At 55.9% G+C, this 18,499-nt stretch overlaps 1 protein-coding gene across 2 annotated transcripts; it reads left to right on the top strand.

Annotated features, from left to right (window-relative positions):
• DHX33 (DEAH-box helicase 33) lies at nt 1–15,222 on the top strand. Of its 2 annotated transcripts, XM_077893108.1 has the most exons (12): nt 1–309; nt 2,233–2,393; nt 2,968–3,195; nt 3,357–3,527; nt 6,336–6,521; nt 7,142–7,253; nt 8,077–8,236; nt 8,330–8,418; nt 9,231–9,358; nt 9,656–9,859; nt 11,589–11,675; nt 12,427–15,222. In XM_077893108.1, exons 1-12 carry the CDS (start codon nt 57–59, stop codon nt 12,733–12,735), a joined length of 2,088 nt encoding a protein of 695 aa, XP_077749234.1. In that variant the 5' UTR covers nt 1–56; the 3' UTR covers nt 12,736–15,222. The 2 variants fall into 2 exon arrangements, with proteins under 2 accessions (XP_077749234.1, XP_077749233.1); XM_077893107.1 differs by lacking the exons at nt 1–309; nt 2,233–2,393 and adding an exon at nt 1,942–2,205.
• Nucleotides 15,223–18,499: the final 3,277 nt, after the last annotated feature.

Raw genomic sequence — 18,499 nt, 5'->3', positions numbered from 1 at the left:
ACGCGCCGGCCGTCGGCTGCCGGGGCGCTGGCCTCCTGTGGCGGCGGCCGCCCGACATGCCCGAGGAGGCTGGCTTCCCGCCGGCCAAGAGGTTCCGGCCCGGCTGCGGGCCCCCGGGGGGGCGCGTGCTGATGTTGCTGACCGCGGGCGGCGGCGGCGGGGGCCGGAGGCAGCAGCCGGCCCTGGCCCAGCCCGCCGCCAGCCCGTACCCCGAGGCGGTGGAGCGGCAGCGCCGGAGCCTGCCCATCTTCCCGGCGCGGGGGCAGCTGCTGGCCCAGCTCCGCAACCTGGACAGCGCCGTCCTCATCGGTGAGTGGGCGCGCCGCGTCCTCTGCCCGGACCGCCACCTCAGCCCGCCGCCCCCAGCCCCGCAGCCGCGGTACCGGGGGGACAAAGGGCTCGGGAGGGAGGGGAGCCGCCCGGAGGTGTGAACCCGGCGGGTCCCACGCGAATCAAGAGGCAGGCTTAGGGGTCGGGGGCTCGATCTGCATCCAGCCGGGGGTTGGGTGGGACGAACTCGGGAAGGGGTCAGGTGCGGGAGGGACGGGCTGGCGGGGGCGGGGGGAGGGGTTCAGAGAAGAAGGAGACCCAGGAGGGCGCAGATAGTGGAGTAGAGTCGCAGGGAGAAGGAAGAGTGAACAGGTGCAGTAGTGAGGCCCCATCCAGAAACTTAAGTAGTGTGTGTGTCGTCCCCGCCCCCCCCCCCCCCCCCGTGGGTGTGAGGCCCTGGGTGTTGGTGCCTAGGTCCTCCTTGTGGAGCCCACTGAGCGCCTCCACAGAGCTTGGGGGAAGTAGGAGGTGAGGGAAGGAAGGTGGTGAGAGCAGGCTCCTGCAGGGGGGAAACGGAAGGAGGTTGAGGAGTTTGCAGGTGCTCCCTGGTTGAGGAGGAAGAGCTCAGGAGAGACCGAGGCTGGAATACAGCACAGATTGGGGGACACTTGGAAACGGGGTAGATGGGAGCTGGCCTGAAGGAGGAGGGACATCCTGGAGGCTAGGGCTGGCCAAAGGAGGTGAGCGTGGGTGTGGCTAGGGAGAAGTTTGTAGGGGAGGGAGAGGGAGAGGGCATTTGAGGACTTCACATCTGTGGAATAGGTGCAGGACATCTGCTGAGAATGGGAGTCACAGGGCCTCAGGCCCTTGGGGGAGGATGGGACAGGGCCAGGCTGCAGAACCTGCAGACCACAGGATGGGTGGTTGTGCTGGCGTCCAGGTGCACTGACTGCACCACAGACTCACTCTTCATCTGCATGATGGGCTATGCTGCTTTAGCAATGCCCAGTAGTCTGGTGTAGGAGCAGGAGATGGACAGGAAGACATGGATCCACACGTGGGGCTTTCTCAGGTGGACTCAGCAGGACTGCAGCAGAATCATCACATTCTCAGTCTGTGATTCTTGGCTGGGTCAGGGAGGATGAGCAGAGAGAGAAATGCAAGAATAATGAGATTTAGGACTCTAAGGTCAGAGAAGCTTAGTGGTAGCCCAAGGGGAAGGATATCCAGGTTTGCTGAGTTCTTTGTTCTACTTAGGGACAGGTAGAGGAAGCCAGCAGGTGGGAAACCATACTGGGTGCTAACTGTATGCAGGATGTTCAAGTTCACAGAAGGGATGGACCTTCCCTGCCCCACCCTGGGGTGGAGGTGGGGGGCTGTGGTCATGCAGACAGTTTAAGGTGGATGGACGAGGGACCAGGAACGCTCCAGGGAGAGAGCTGGAGTCTGACATCCTGTAGGGTGTGCTGGACAGACCCGGCAATGGTAGATGTGTCCCAAAACGTGGGCCAGGGGAGGTCGGAAGGGAAGAGCAGCATCTGGGGCCATGTGAGTAGGCGCCTTCCCATCTCATTTATTCTCTGGAGAAGTAACCATTTTATGTAACAGTTGTATTTCCTTGGTTACCTATTATTGAACATTTATTTTGTTTCCAGTTGTTTGCTTCCTAGAACAAAGTGGAGAAACAGTCTCTGAAGCTACATCTCTAATTATTTCCTCAGAACCAATTCCTGTACCTGGAATTGTGGGTGGAGGGTATAAACATTTTAAAGATGTTTCTGATACGATTTGGCCTCCTGAGAAGCAACTCCAGTGATACTTCCCCAGGACACTTCTCCAGCTGTACCTGAGTCCCGTTTTCCTGGGATTTTATCAACTTGGAGTATTTTCTTCTACTTTTCCTCCTGATTTTGGTGAATTGGTGTTAATTTGCACGTAAGTGAGACATGTTTTCTTTATCAGGAGAAACGGGCTCCGGGAAGACGACGCAGCTCCCACAGTACCTCTATGAAGGGGGGATTGGCCGCCAGGGCGTCATAGCCGTGACCCAGCCTCGCCGAGTGGCTGCTATCTCTCTGGCCACTCGAGTCTCTGATGAGAAGAGAACAGAGCTCGGGAAGCTGGTACCTCACCGCCCCCTGTGCTGACAGTCCACCCTCTCATCTGCATGGTGCTTTCTAGAGCAGCGCTCCCCAACGGAGGGAGGCTGTCTCACCCCGGTCACTTAGGCCCATCTGAGTCTTACCCGTTTCCTCAGATATCAGATGTCTGTGCCATTTGCTTTGCTTTCAGTCTGTTGGAAAGTTGGACAAATTAGGTGTTTCCCTCAAGCATCCTTAAGGCTCCAGTAACCTGTGTTCAGTCAGATCCATAAATCCATCTAGGAAATCACAGACACATCTCTAGCATACGCAGCTCTGTGTGTTCATGTGCTTCATGTTGAAACATCTCAGACATCCTATGTGCTCGTAGCTTCACTTTAACTTACTAAGTAGCTGAGGCAGGAGCCTAGGTCTTAATTCTCCATAAGGCTTACAATCGTTGCAGTTCCCAGGCCATGTCCACTGCCTGTGTGCACCCAAGGGAGCAGGGCTGGGCGGTGCTGGCTCATCCCCGAGAGGGCACAAGTGCTCACACAGCGCTGGTTTCCTGGTGGGGCTTGCCCGGTGCTGACTGAACAAGGGGTTCCTCACACAGGTGGGCTACACGGTGCGCTTCGATGACGTCAGCTCAGAAGACACCAGGATCAAGTTCCTGACGGACGGCATGCTGCTGCGAGAGGCAATCTCCGACTCGTTGCTGCGGAAGTACAGCTGCATCATTCTGGATGAAGCCCACGAACGGACTGTGCACACCGACGTGCTCTTTGGAGTGGTGAAAGCTGCCCAGAGGAGGAGAAAGGAGCTGCGGAAACTGCCCCTCAAGGTAGCTATGGCCTGTGTCCCTTCCCCTGCCTGGTGTGGTGCCCACTCTGCCTCCGGACAGGCCATGCTTGGGCCTCACTGTCTGCCCTTGGGGCTGGGGAGGGACCTGGAAACGCAGGCCCCATCTGGCTCTCCCACCATCTTCCTCTGGCCCGTCCGCAGGTGATTGTAATGTCCGCTACGATGGATGTGGACCTGTTCTCTCAGTATTTCAACGGAGCGTCCGTCCTCTATCTGGAGGGTCGACAGCATCCCATCCAGGTGTTTTACACCAAACAGCCTCAGCAGGATTACTTGCATGCCGCTCTCGTCTCCGTCTTCCAGATCCACCAGGTACGAGCTGGGCGCCGGTGGCCGCAGAGGCCTGGCTGACCTCGCGGTGGGTGGCGCGTTCAGCCTTGAGAAGACAAGCTGCTGACCCAAGTGCCCGGTGAGCTGTGCCATGGATATGAGGTGGTGGGTCTGGCTTTTTATTTTTTATGGCATCTCTCAGTATCTCTAAGAAGAAAAGTAATTTAGCTCTGAGCAGCGTCATGTCTCAGCTGAGCCAGGAGACCTTACGTCAGCACAGACAGCGTCTGGTCGTAAATCCCGGCAGGAACCCACATGGTGCCGCCCCCGAGCAAGCCTTGTGAGGTGCTGTGTCCTCTGCGCTTTGCTCCCGTTTAAGAAAGTTGGCCTTGACCCAATACCGAGTATCCTTTAGAGTTTTTGGCTTTTTTTTTTTTTTTTTAATTTTTATTTATTTATGATAGTCACACAGAGAGAGAGAGAGGCAGAGACATAGGCAGAGGGAGAAGCAGGCTCCATGCACCGGGAGCCTGACGTGGGATTCGATCCCGGGTCTCCAGGATCGCGCCCTGGGCCAAAGGCAGGCGCCAAACCACTGCGCCACCCAGGGATCCCGAGTTTTTGGCTTTTTAAGAAAAACTGAATTAGGGAAACATTTCAAAATCTTTTCTCATTGTACTAAATGTTTACTTAAAAGTTTGACTGATTAAATCCCATTTTTTTTGACCTTATAAAATGGACTATGTGTACCTTCTGGTTAACTTTCTGAAGAAATTCAGAGGCAAGTTTTTAAGATGTCATTTTTATTTTAATCTAAGTGGTAAGTGCATAAAGTTTAAAAAAGCAAGTAGTTGGTTCTATAAGGATGATAAAAACCAGTGATTGGGGCACCTGGGCAACTGAGTCAGTTAAGCATCCGACTCTTGATTTCAGCTCAGGCTCAAGACATCGAGCCCCACGGGCTGCCTGCTCAGCGGGGAGCCTGCTTCTCCCTGTCCCTCTGCCCCCCAGCCCCTGCTTGCTCTCACACGTTCTCTCTCTCTCTCAAATAAATAAATACATCTTTAAAACCCCAACAGCCGCTTTTACTTCCATGTTCCCGATCCCGTTGTTTACGGTGACGTTGTTCACTGTCCTAGCTGCTTTTTCTGGACTCTAGTGTTTCCAGCGTCACCTCCCAGCACTGCTGGTCTTGGGCAGTGTCTGTTCCTGCTGCGGCAGGTGGGGGTTGACACTTACCTCCCTCTGGCCTCTCAACATAGACGTATATCATGGTTCCGAGGCCCAGATCAGTACTGCAGCCTTAAAACCCAACGTTGCCAGCACAGTCCATCCCAGTGCCTCGTGCCTTGTACGACATGGCTGCACGAGTTTCCTGCGTGCCCGTTGCTAGCTTTCTCCCAAGTGCCAACACCTACCATCTGCTAATCATGAATATTTTTCATGTGTTTAATCACACTCCCCTTTTCCCTGGAGCAACTCATGCTGCCTTCTGCTCAAGGCAGGTGGCCTCTAAGCCTCTGTGCCCTGTCTGGACTCTTCCTGTTGGCCTTGCTTCTAGGTAGAATCTCATTCCGCCTCCCATGTCCTCCCAGCCTCTCACCGGTGGGGTGGAGGACGGCAGCGGGGGTTGGCCACGCCACCCTTGGGTTCCCCCTCCCCTGACCCACCCATGCCTCACTAGAGTCGTCTCCGACGGGCCTGTGTCTTGTTTCCTTAGGCCCTCCAGACCACGCCCAGGCTGGAGTACCCTCTGCCTGGTCCTTCACTCCTCACCTCTCCTCTCTCAAAACGGGTCCAAACTTTCAATCCCTTTTCTCATCTGCTGCCTCTGTTGCTCTGGGCTTAGCACTCCACTGCCATTTAGATGGAGGCAAATGCTCGCTCTCGCGGCACGTAATGCCAGATGCAGGAAGGGCTTCACCTGCCAGAAGCAGACGAGGTCAGGATGGTTCCTGAGTGATGGCTCTGAGGAGTGTGACTGACGAGGTTCTGACTGTTGTAGATTTTTCCAGCTATGTGTGCTCGTGAACGCATGTGCATGCGTATTTACACATAGACACATGCACGTGTGTGTTTATTAACATTAAACGTCATTTGTAGTTGTCCTGTCACTCAACCCCTTGGCCAATGAAGATAATGTGAACAGACCACAAGGAAGGGTAGGTGTGAAAGTATGTCGTTAATGCTGGGGTGTTCCTCAGCTTGCAAACAGCAAGAGCCCAGTTAGTTTCAGGGTCTAAGCACTGGGGTCAACGCAGCAGGTTTTTTTTTTAATTTACTTATTTGAGAGAGAGAGCATGCAGGGGAAGGGGCAGGGGGCAGGAGAGTCTCCAGCCGATATGGGGCTTAATCCCATGGCCTTGAGACTGTGACCTGAGCCAAAATCAAGAGTCAGCTGCCTACCAACTGAGCCCCCCCAGGGCATGATTTTGGGGTATGTGCCAGTGCTTTAATGGATCGTTTCATGAGGCCTCTTCTTCCATTGTGACCACTCCTTCCTATTCCCACGGGCCACGGTCTCCCCAGCTGGCTTCTGTCCCACTGGTTCCATCTTTCCAGATGTCTAAAGAGGGAGAAGGGAGCTTTGTGCAGATTTTATTTGCTTGGTTTGCTTTCATGGTATTATTCTCGTTGCAAAAGCAGTCTGGTGGTCTTCCTTCAATGTTTCCTTAATTTGCTTTTAAACTGGCTGGCTAACTCCCTCAAGTGCCAGCTCTGAGCACCGTCAGCGAGGGCTTTCTCCCCGGGGGAGACACCTCTTTTAGGCCCATTTACCTCTCTGCCGTTAAGAAAATAACTTCAGGAGGCTTCAACAGTGACTAGTAATGCCATGCTTCCCTTCTCTAGGAGGCCCCGTCTTCTCAGGACATCCTGGTGTTCCTCACTGGGCAGGAGGAGATCGAAGCCGTGAGCAAGACCTGCCGGGATATTGCTAAGCACCTCCCAGACGGCTGCCCCTCCATGCTGGTCCTTCCCCTGTATGCCTCTCTGCCCTATGCCCAGCAGCTCCGCGTCTTCCAGGGGGCCCCCAAGGTGAGCATGCCCCTGTCCCCCGGCACCTGTGGGCGGGATGCTCAAGTACCAGGTGCAGTAGCCGAAAAACTGTAGGAATAGAAGACACAGTCCCGGACAGAGCTCCCTGCCTTGGTGAGAACAGGGTGGGGGAATGGTTGGGGGTGGGGTCGGGTGGGCAGAGCAGTAGGTGGAAGGTGTCTGGCACCGACCCACCATGTTCGCCCCCCACACCATGTCTCATGTGCCTGGGCCATCCAGGCACCGTGTATACACCGTGGGCTCATCGCCTCGCCCTCTAGAGAACCAGCAAGGTGGGTGACGGTCCCATCTTCCCATCTTGTAAACACAAAGGCCCTGAGAGGAGAAACAACAGTGCTCAGGGAGTGCCCGGCAGGGCTGGGGGTCCTGCCCACACCTGTCTGTTTCCTGCTTCTCATCACTTCAGCATAAGCCTTCAAGACGGTAACCTCCCCCCGCCAGCCACCCGATGTAATTACCCCCGTCAGTATTAGGAGCTCTAATAATGAGGTCATCGTTTCTCGATCGCAAGTGGGTTGTGGAAATGCACCGTGAGGAATATGTTCTGAGGTTTCTGAATCGCATGTGTCCTATGGTTTTTGGCTTCTCTCTCTTACCAGGGCTGTCGGAAAGTGATCATTGCGACCAACATTGCTGAGACCTCCATAACCATTACGGGAATAAAATACGTAGTTGACACAGGCATGGTCAAAGCAAAGAAGTATAACCCTGGTGAGAATCTAGCCACGAGTGTTTCTTCTCCGGGCGGCGAGCCCCAAAGCCTCTCCCAGTGAGCTCTTCCTTCTCTGACTCGCGGAGACTGACCAGGGGCTGGGGTGGAGTATGGGCAGTGGGAGCAAGGCTGAGGCAGCATGGGACGGGGCCCATTCACCATCCTAAGAACAGGGGCCGAGCCTGGCCGGAGGCCTAAGGGCCCATCAACAGCCAGGAGAGGGGCTGCATAGCCAGGGACACCTGGCTCTCACCACAGTGAGAGCTTTCTAGACGTGGAGGTGCAGGTGTCCAGGAAACTTCCCTGGGCTGGGGCAAGGCCCGCTGATCCCTGAGGTAGCGTGTGGAAGGCCCTGTTCACCTGCACCTGGCCCAGAGCGCACCTTCACCCAGGACACCCCTGGGAGCAGTGCCGTCATACCATCTCCCTCCTGGAGCAGAGCCAGGGGTGCAGTGTAGGCACTGGGGCCAGGACCTTGAGGGGCAGCCAGCCTGGCTTCCTGAACACCAGGTGTTGGCACTGAAGAGCCCCATGGCCTGGGCAGCCCTTGGCCCTGGGCAGAGCGGTGTGGCTGTGGCCCTGCAGTCTCTGTGGGACCTGCGGCTGTTCTCCTGGCTCCAGCTGTCAGCAAGCAGGCTTCCTGGCATCCCAGCAACACCACTCACTCTGTCTCAGCCCTGGCCACTGGTTTTGTGCCTTCCAATTCAGCCCCGAGGTTTCTGGGCTCCTGGGTTGCAGGAAGGATCACTGCATTGTCGTCCACGCCGTGGAAACCGCTAGTTCATAGTGCTGAAGTGCTCACACAGTCCCTTCTCCCTGCAGACAGCGGCCTGGAGGTGCTGGCCGTACAGCGTGTGTCCAAGACACAGGCATGGCAGCGTGCAGGCCGGGCTGGCCGGGAGGACAGTGGCATCTGTTACCGGCTCTACACAGAGAACGAGTTTGAGAAGTTTGAGAAGATGACGGTGCCAGAGATCCAGAGGTAGGCCTGTGGTGCCCCCGAGATGCTCTCGCTCCCCGTGCCTGGGCTGGAGGATGAGAAGCAGGTGCACAGCCACGTCTCTGCTCCTCACAGGTGTAACCTGGCCAGTGTGCTGCTGCAGCTCCTTGCGATGAAAGTCCCCAACGTGCTCACCTTCGACTTCATGTCCAAGCCCTCTCCAGGTAGGCAGCATCTCCAGTGGAGCAGTGGGGGTCTGGGTGGATAAGGACCAACAAAGGGTTGGGCTCCCCAGAAAGCATTTGGGGATCTCCTGTCTGGTTCCCTGGTGTGTGACCTCAGCTGGCGGAGGGGCGCCTGAGAGCCCTGAGGGTGGATTCTGTGGCCAGAGCTGCTGGTGTCCCTCCCAGTCAGCCGGGCGGCCCCTCCTGGACTGGTTGCCAGTCCCCAATCCTCTGCAGCAGCCCAAGTGCAGGGCACGTGCAGTCTGGTTTGTGGGCCAGTGATTCTTCCAGGACCTTCCTTCTGTTCAGCCCATTTCGTACGGTTCATATGTGTTGATGCCCGTCCTTACCCAATGCTGTTCCCATCTGAATAAACCAAGCTCAGACGTCCCTTTGCCGACGGAGACCGTGCACCTTGCTCTTTCCCCCCGATGTATCTTGCACATTGTTTTCTCTCATCATGTATCTATTCTGTCCTCAGAAATACTGCTTTATTCTTTAGTGGGTGATGCATGGATGTGGTCAAGAGTGAGAAAGTGAAGGAGCGAAACAGGAAACGTTTCTCAGCAGGGGCTTCCGAGGGCCAGATTCCAGGTCCCCGCAGGGCCACAAGCGCGTCTGTGCATGGGTTTCTCACGTGTGATGTAGGCTGGTCATAGGCCATTGCCCTAGCTGGTGACAGCCCTGGCAGCTCTGCTCTGGGGACCGTGGTTTGACGCAGAGCCACCTGCTCCCTGAAGCTCAGGACCAGTTGTGACTCCCCCCGCCCCCCCACCTCGGGTTTTTTGCTCCTCACAACTCTGTTTCTGTAGATCACATGCAGGCAGCTGTGGCCCAGCTAGACCTGTTAGGTGCTCTTGAACGGAAGGACAACCAGCTCACTCTGACTCCCATTGGAAGGAAGATGGCAGCTTTCCCTTTAGAGCCCAAATTTGCCAAAGTAAGTCATCCGTCCCCTTGGTGTCCCCTCTGTCCCTGCATGGCCCACTGTCCCTGGGGCCTCCGCTCCACTGGAGGAACCGGCGCCCCTACCATGTGTCCGATACAGACTCAGGCTCTTGCTAAGTGTGAACCCTCCCCATGGGGAATGCAGGAGCGCGGGCGCTGTCGGGTCCTAGAGAACAGGATGCGAACACGACCCGAGTGCCCATCCAAGACCACACAAGCAGGACAGGCAGGGGCTGTGCTTAGAAGCCAGGAGAGAGGCTGGCGCCCACATTTGCATTCCCATCTGCAGACCATCCTCCTGTCCCCGAAGTTCCACTGCACTGAGGAGATCCTGACCATCGTCTCCCTACTATCTGTGGACAGCGTGCTGTACAACCCTCCCTCCCGGAGGGACGAAGTGCAGGCCATGCGGAAGAAGTTCCTGTCCAGTGAGGGGGACCACATCACGCTGCTCAACATCTACCGCACCTTCAAGAGCCTTGGTGGGGATAAGGTACTTTGCTCTCCTTCCCTCTCTGTGGCGCCTCCTCCCCACCTGAGCACAGGTCTGAGCACTTGTCTCCTTTGTGGTAGACAAGAGGGTGCAGAGGCATCAGTGGACAGCAGCCACTTGTGTTCCACTTGTCCTCAGTGGGGCAGAGGCCCTCGAGTTGGTGGCCGAGCTTCTCAGCTACAAGATGAGCTTTTTCCACCTGCCCTGGCCTTTCTTCATAGTCATGTTGGCTTAAGTGATGATTCCGTTCCCCAGACCCGGATGGAAAGGGCATCTAGGATGCCCTGCTGTCTGATAGCAGAGCTTCTGGGAAACCCCAAACCCCTCGTCCACCAAAGCAGCATGAAGTGAACAAGCAGTTCTCATTAGTTCATGGGGAAATGTTTTTTTTGCGTTCCCAGACCCCAAACATAACTTCTCTTAGGTTTTTCTGATACCTTAGGTCACGTGTTCCTAAGAATTCCACAAAATAGATGCAGTTGCAGCCTAGCTGCTCCCCCGTGGTGGCTTGATGCGGGAAGGTCGAGAGTGGCTCCGAGGTCTGGGCAGCTCCAGGGAAGAGGCCTGGCCACCTTTTGTGGGGATCACAGCAGAACACACAACGAATGCTGCTTGTGCTTTTTCTCCTTTACCATAAAAGCAAAAATCTCGCTGTGCTCATTGCCATGAGCAAAATAACGTAAGTCCTATCTCCAAATGAGGTGGCCTGACACACGTGTACGTTTCTTTGGTTCATCCATAAACCCACACTTGGGCCTGTGTGCGCTTCAGTGGCATATTGTGATACAGTCCGTTCTCAAAAAAAGCCACTACAGTCTCATGGTTGTAAACGTTCTGCTTTATTTGCCTGAATTTATTTTTAAGGAAACAATGCTGCTGTACATACAGCAAAAACCCTGACCTGCCGGTTCTTGGGCCTCCCCTTGCGTGTGGCCTTTGTCCTGAGGTTGGCCTGCGGGCACCTGACGACCGTTGTGGCACCATTACCATGACCCGAGAGCATGGTGTTTTCCGGAACATGTGCTTGGAGGGGAGCGTTGGTTGGTGTGGGGCCAGTACCCGCCACTCGCCACCCGCCACCGGCAGCCCTGCCATTTCCCATCCCCCACCCCAGCGGTGGAGAAGCCGTCCCACTCCAGTGGTCCCGCCGGCCCCACTGGCCCCTGGACAACCGTGTGCCACGTTGCTGGAGATGAAACCCTCTGGCGTCTGTTACCCTCAACTGCTTTGCCATGAGCCCCCAGGCCGAGCACCCTTGCAGACCTTTGTGGGACATTCATGCTGCACCATGTCGGTCATGTGCTCACGGCCTTGTCCGTTTTCCTGCCAAGTTGTCAGACGCGTAGGAGGGATCCATGTACCCTGGGGGCAGTTGTACCCCCATGTACCCGCATCTGTAGCTTTTCCCTGTTGACTTCACATAAGGGAATTTGTTCTACAGTTTCATATTTAAGCACCGGTCCTGCCCAGCGGGGGGCTAGACCTCAACCCTGACCCCCAGGGTTGCGCTCCCCCAGTGAGCCAGCACCCTCCCTGCATGAGGGAATGTTCCTCTTGGAAGAGGGTATTTCCGGTTTCCCCTTATAGTGCATGCTTTCTGGGAGAAAGCGGTTTTCCTGTATTTATTTCTGGCCACTGAAGTTCCCTCTCGGGATTCAGCTGCTGTCACGGTGACGTCACTCATCTGCAGAAGTGATGGCATGGTGAGAGCGGATTTTCTCCTGCACAGGACTGGTGCAGAGAGAATTTCGTCAACAGCAGGAACATGATGCTGGCGGCTGAAGTCAGGGCGCAGCTAAGGGACATCTGCCTGAAGGTACCTGCCCCCTGGAGTCTCCGCACCACCTCGCAGGCCTCGCCCCAGGTCCCCCTCTCTCCCTAGGGCTCTGGGCTATTTCCACTTCATAGACATGAAGTTCAGACAAATTACCAGGAACTCAGGTAGTTTGAACCGCAGCCAGAGGGCAAGGAGCTGGCAGCCTGCAAGGAGAGGCCCCCAGTGAGCTGCAGGCCTTGCTGGCTCCCCAGAGGTGGTGAGAGCAGAGCAGAGGGTCCCCATCAGGCGGGGACTAGCACGTTACCAAGAAAAAACCCCAGGAGCCATCTTAAAGGGAAAAGTGAGGGTAGAGATGTTTCTTGGGGAGACTGAGGACCCGACAGGAGCCAGGGCCTCTCCGGCCGCTCTCTGCAGGCCCTTCTTGCTCCCACCTCCTCTTGGAGGGATTGCTTCCCCCCATTCTCTCCCCTGGGGGAGCTGCAGAAAGTGGTCAGTTTCCTGAGTTCCACTCCAGCTCCCCGAGGAGGGGTCAAGCAGGCGCCCAACGTCTCCTCGGGGCTTGAGGAGGCTGACTCAGACCTGGGCTGAGGGGCCTTGAGTGGGATAGGGCTGGGTTGGGGCTCAAGGAGGACTGGGGACTGGCACCCCAGAATCAAAAGGTGAATTTGGCTGTGGTGGGAGAGAGCGGAAAGGCCCCACCCCCTGGGCCAGGCTGGCCATCCCCCTCCTCTTGCTCCCCGCCCCCCCGCTGGGCCACTTGCTTCTTCTGACAGAGCTTCTTCCTGTGCAGATGTCCATGCCCATGGTGTCCTGCCGTGGGGATGTGGAGAGCATCCGCCGCTGCTTGGCGCACAGCCTGTTCATGAGCGCGGCCGAGCTGCAGCCCGATGGCACATACACCACCACGGACAGCCGCCAGCCCGTGGCCATCCACCCCTCGTCCGCGCTCTTCCACTGCAGGCCGGCCTGCGTCGTGTACACCGAGCTGCTCCACACCAGCAAGTGCTACATGCGGGACCTCTGCGTGGTGGCTGCCGAGTGGCTGTACGAGGCCGCCCCCGACTACTTTCGGAGGAAGCTGAGGGCCACCCGGGACTGAGTGGCCTGACTGTGGGCCTGGAAGTGTCTTTGCTTCCCACCCTTAGGGTTAGTGGGTGGAATCCGCTTTGCGGGGCAACTCTGGGGACGCTCCTGTTCACCCCCTCCCCTTCCCCAGCAGCCCCTCTCCTGCCCAGGGCGTAGCAGTAGCAGTACCTGCTGGGGCATGGACACACCCGGAGTCCAGGGTGCCGTGCGGCCACACCGGCTGTGCCCTGATTCTCCGTGAGACCCCGAGGCCTTGGGATGGGGGTATTTCCTGGGAGGGGCCCTAGGCGGTTGCGAGGCTCAGGTGTCATCCTTGGATTTGCCCTCACGTCTGTGCAAGTGCTGTGGTCTCTTCCCTCTTGAACTTCACACCCTGGGGGGCCGACCTCCTTACCATGTTCGTCTCCAACGTGGGGGGGACAGTGGAGGAGCGCCTCTGTGGCCCACCCCCAACTGGGCTTTCGGGGCATGTGCGTGTTTCCGGGAATGTTGACTTATAGCTCCCAGATCAGGTCCAGTATAGATGTGGGAAACTGACCTTGTGGCCACGGCCACTGGCTGCTTTTCTCTCCAGCCGGGCACTAGAGGCCCTGGCAGTAGAACTGGGCACGAGGGGCACGAGGAGGACCCCGCCTCTCCTGGCTATTGGGGCTGCTAGAGGGGGGAGAGGTGAAGGGCCTGTGACCCAGCCTCACCTGGGGCCCCACTCACCTCACCTGGCAGTTCCACCTGCCCCATCTCTTGGGGCTGTGCTCTTGTGTCTCATTTGTTGTCTCTACTCTCCTCCCAGAGGCCAGGGAGGGAAGGGGGACTGGGCGGCAGCTCTGCTCCTTCCTGCCTGTGCTCACCCCCACCCCTGCCCCAGTTCCCACCTGTCAGGCAGTCCCACAGTCACTTCCTGGCGTCGTGTTCGGAGGAGGAAAGACACAGCAAAGTTTCCTCTTCACTATTTAATCACCAAAAGCAAGTTCTCTTTTCCCAAGATTGCTTTGCCCTCAAAGAAGCTGGTTTTTCATTGGGCTTCACGAGTCTGAAGGCAGATATGCAGTATTTCCATCATTTCTTGCAAAGTGCACCATGTGGTTTCTGAGCCAGGGCCACACTACCTGACACACTCCGCCAAGCCCGCTGGCCTCACCTAGGCACGAGCCTCACCTGGACGCAGGCCCATGTCGGAGGTGTCCAGCTGGCGCTCCAACCTCCAGCATCCAGCCAGGGCAAGGGCAGGCTGGGCACGGGACACCCCATTGTACCGACTTCTCCGACCTCGCTGGCCCTTAGACCACCTGTTCCTTACAGTTGCTGACTCTGACGAGTTTTTCAGAAAATTTTATAAGTGTATTTTTCTCATTTCTTAATAGAGGCCTAGGATGTTCAGCCTGACGGGGAGTGGGGGGAACTATTGTATTTTAATGTGATTCATGCTGGTTAATGGGAGAGGACTGTTCGCTTGTTCCTGGAGGGAGTGCCAAGCAGGTGGGTGCCGTTCAGACTGCGCTTATCCTGCTTCAGGACCTGTTCCAGCAGGGCTTCAGGCTGAATCATTTCCAGAGAGTTTTAATGTTTCTCTACAGAAATATGTTGGTTGCTGGAACATTCTGGCAGAGTTTTGATACAGTAGTTTTTTTATTGGGTTTTTAAACAAGGTAATTTTTAACCTAGCTGCTCAGGGATTGAATCAGATTGGAAAACCCATTCTGACTACATATTACTACAAAGAAATACCCGGCGGTTTGGAGCTGCGGGGGACACGTTTCCTAACAACGATGACGATGCAGCGCCACCCACAAGCTCGTGTCATTAGCTGGGCCAGACCTCTGAGGTGAGACACAACCACCTCCTTTCCAGCCTGTTGCATCTCTGGATGAATCACCAGCTCCCCGAGCAGCTCCTGGAGGTGGATGCCCTCCCGGCAACAGGGTCACTGCAAGGCATGGCTCACTGGCACCCTGGCCCTGATCAAGACCTTACGTGATGCGGCATCTCTGCTGCATGTGGAGTGGTCCCTTTCTGCTCTGACATGCAGTACTGGGCCCGTCTGTCCGTGTCACACTGCCATCCAGAGGGGTGGACAGGCCGGGCGTGCTGTGGGGTCCTCTAGCCTACCAGGATATGCTGCACCTGTGGGGAAGCAAGGGTTTTACTGCAGTTTGGTTAGAGTACTATAACTCGCAGGAGAAAACCCCATCTTTGTTCAGGTTGACTTTTTTTTTTCTTTTTTTTAAGATTTTATTTATTCATGAGAGACAGAGACCCAGGCAGAGGGAGAAGCAGGCTCCCTGTAGGGAGCCCGATGCGGGACTCGATACCAGGACCCCAGGATCATGCCCTAATCCAAAGGCAGACGCTCAACCACTGAGCCCCCACAGGTGCCTCAGGTTGATGTTTTATTCTGAGAGTCTGTTCTTGCTCAGACAGCTCTACAGTGACAGCAGCTCTTGTATATAATCCTCCAGTTTGCACATGACTGTCATCCATTAAAAGTGAATCTTGTTCATGACGTGTGTGACTCTTGGGTCTCTTTTGTCTGCTGTTTAGAATATACTTCAGAATTAGTCTTTGCCACCCATTCGGGAACATATTTTTTTTTCCTTTTTAAACTTTTATTTTTTTATTTAAATTGAATTTGCCAAGATACAACACTCAGAGCTCATCCCATCAAGTGCCCTCCTTAGTGCCTGTCACCTAGTTACCTATCCCCCCACTCACCACCCCTCCAGCAACCCTTTGGGTTTTTTTCCCAGAGTTAGGAGTCTCTCATGGTTTGTGTCTCTAATTTTTCCCACTCAGTTCCTCTCCTTTCCCTTAGAGTCCCTTTCACTATGTCGTATATTCCACATATAAGTGAAACCATATAATTATCTTTCTTCCACTGACTTACTTCATTCAGCATGGTACCCACCAGTTCCATCCATGTCGAAGTAAATGGTAGGTATTCGTCCTTTCTGATGGCTGATTCATATTACATTGTGTGTATATATATCTTCTTTATCCATCATCTGTCGAAGGACAACGTGGCTCCTGCCAGTCTGGCTATTATGGACATTGCTGCTGTGAACACGGGTCCAGGTGCCCCTTCAGATCACTACACCAGTATCTTTGGGATAAATACCCAGTAGTGCAATGGCTAGATCATAGGGTAGCTGTATTTTTAACTTGAGGACGCTCCACACTGTTCTCCAGAGCGGCTGCACCAGCTTGCAGCCACCACCAGCTTCCCACCCACAGGACAGGAGGGCCCCATGTCTCTGCAACCTCACCAACATCTGATGTTTCCTGTCTTGTTCATTTTTAGCCATTCTGACAGGTGTGAGGGAGAGATCTCATCATGGTTTTGATCTGTATTTCCCTGGTGATGAGTGAGGAACATTATTTCACATGCTTGTTCACCATGTGTAGGGGGAAGACCTACTTTACTGATACGGAGTATGGGGCCCTTGGGCTCTCTGAGCAGCAGAACCTGACCAGGTGGGCGGGAGTGCAGGCCAGGCCTTACTGGGGCTGATGCACCAGCCCACAGGAGGGAGGACAGAGTCCTCGGGTTGACTCCCAGGGGAGAGGTCAGGGTGGGAAAGGGTGCCTGTTAACAGGGAGGCGGGAGGTCTTAGCGCCTGTGCACTTACAGGTCACTCCTCTTCAGGTGTTGCAAGTCTACTTAGCACCTTAGATGTCTGCTCCCCCCTCCTCGCGGGGGGGTGATTTCCAGTGTTAGAATAAGGGAGAAAGTAATTGAAAGGCCCACGCTGGGGTCCATCTGGCGCAGACCCGTTTGGCCTTGGCACATCTTGGTAGCCAGGATTCTCCCTCCATCTTCCTGCAAATATGCCAGAGGCATCGAGTTTTAGCTTTGTGGTTTCCTTCTCTTTTCTTACTTTTTTTTTTTTTTTTAAGATTCTATTTATTTGACAGCACAAACAGAGGGAGAGGCAGACTCCCTGCTGAGCAGGGAGCCCGACTAGGGACTTGATCCCAGGACCCCGGGATAACGACCTGAGCCGAAGGCAGACGGTTAGCCCACCGAATCCCCCAGGCGCCCCTGTGTTTTCTCTCCCACAGAGGAAGAATGCCTCATGGGGGCAGCCAGGGGACGCTGGGTTCCACAGGTGGGTTTGGGGGATTGAGTGCAGTCCCTGCTCGGGCTCCATACCTTCCATATCCTATAGGTTTTGAACCTAAATCTGACACAAGCCACGGCTCTGTCACTGAAGTAACATGAGCTGCTCTGGGTGGGTCACAGGTGGAGACTGATGGGGGAAATGGGCAGAAGGCAGTGTAGATACCATTACATGTCCTCATAACCTGCAGCCCTCGGACAGGTACTGGGGGAGGCGGAGGGTGAGTTTCCTCTGGGAAGCCCTCGACTCTGAGTTTGACAACAGCCAGGCCTCAGGTTTCCAGAGTCTTCTTCAGTGTATGAAAATCCTCTTAAAAAAATTTTTTTTAAAAAGATTTTATTTATTCATGAGAGACAGAGACACAGAGGGAGAAGCAGACTCCCTGCAGGGAGCCCTATGTAACACTCAATCCAAGGACCCCAGGATCACACCCTGAGCCACAGGCAGACACTCAACCCTATCCTCTTTAATCTTCCCTAACCCTTACTTCCCCAAGCCCTGGAGTGGCTGCATGCCTTCTGCCCCAGGCGCTCCTGGCCCTGGGCTAAATGAAACCACCACTTAGCTCCAAGATGCCCAGGACCCAACCAAACCACACGGAGACATTCCAAATACTCCACCAGAGACGACCCCAGGGGCAGCCCCACACAGGAAACTAAAGGATTTGCAGCAAAGGAGGAGGAAGGAAATAACTTCCAAAGCCGTGACTGTCAAGCAGAGGCGAGCAGGTTATTAAGGGTGAGGGATGAATATCCAGGGAGAGCAGCTGTGTTCCCTGCGCAGGGGCGTCCATCAGGTTGCTCAGGTACAAGGTTGAAAACACCTTTACCTGCGCCCTGTCAGGGCAATGAGGCCCCTGCTCTCCCCGGGGGAGACCTTAACCTTGTGAGGGTGGGGCCAGGGGAAGGGGCGATTAGCGCCTCCCCCCGCCCCCTCCCCCGGGCCACGGGCTGGGGTCTTGGGCTCATCTCCGATGGGAACACCCGCCTTGCTCTTGGACCAGCCCTGGGACTTGTACCGCGAGGTTGAAGTCTGGGATGCGGTTCGGCCGCCCACGTAGTTCTGCATTCCCTTTTATTCCTTAAAATCCGTAACGACTAAGGCTTTTGCATCTGCGATTCTGACACCGCCTTAGGAGGTTCTTCGAGGAGCTGCTAGGAGTAGGGTGTGGGTGCCAAGAACAGCTGGAGGCCCCAAGTGACCTCTCCGGGGCCTTAAGAGCTCTCTTTTTCTGGGCCCCTCATTCCTCCTCCCAGCTTCCTGGTCCCAGAACAATGCAAAGTCTTGGGAACTGGGTGCACGCTGGTGGGGGGGAGGGGCACACGCTGGGGGCCGTGTGTGTGCGCGTGCCGGGGCTGTGCATGCTGGGGAGGTGCACACAGGTGGTGTGCACGCCGGGGTGGTGTCCACGCTTGGTAAGGGTGGCGGGAATTCAGAGGGCCGGCCCCGGAGCGGAGCTACCCTCGGGGCTCGGGGTCCCGCGGGGAGACCCGGCGCCGGCGGCCCCGCTGACCTCGGCGGCCCCAGCAGAGGGCGCTGCCAGCCCGACGCCCCGGGCCCGCACTGCACAGGCGCGGAAGCGCTCCCGGGGAGGAGCGGGACTTCCGGCGGCGCGCGAGCCGGGATCCGGGCCTGGTTCGTCCTTCGCGCCCGCACGTGCGT

The sequence above is a fragment of the Canis aureus genome, chromosome 3, assembly GCF_053574225.1.
Source record: "Canis aureus isolate CA01 chromosome 3, VMU_Caureus_v.1.0, whole genome shotgun sequence".
In the NCBI taxonomy this organism is placed as follows: Eukaryota; Metazoa; Chordata; class Mammalia; order Carnivora; family Canidae; genus Canis; species Canis aureus.
The sequence above is the reverse complement of the archived record's forward strand: the minus strand, read 5'-3'. Positions and strand labels throughout refer to the sequence as shown.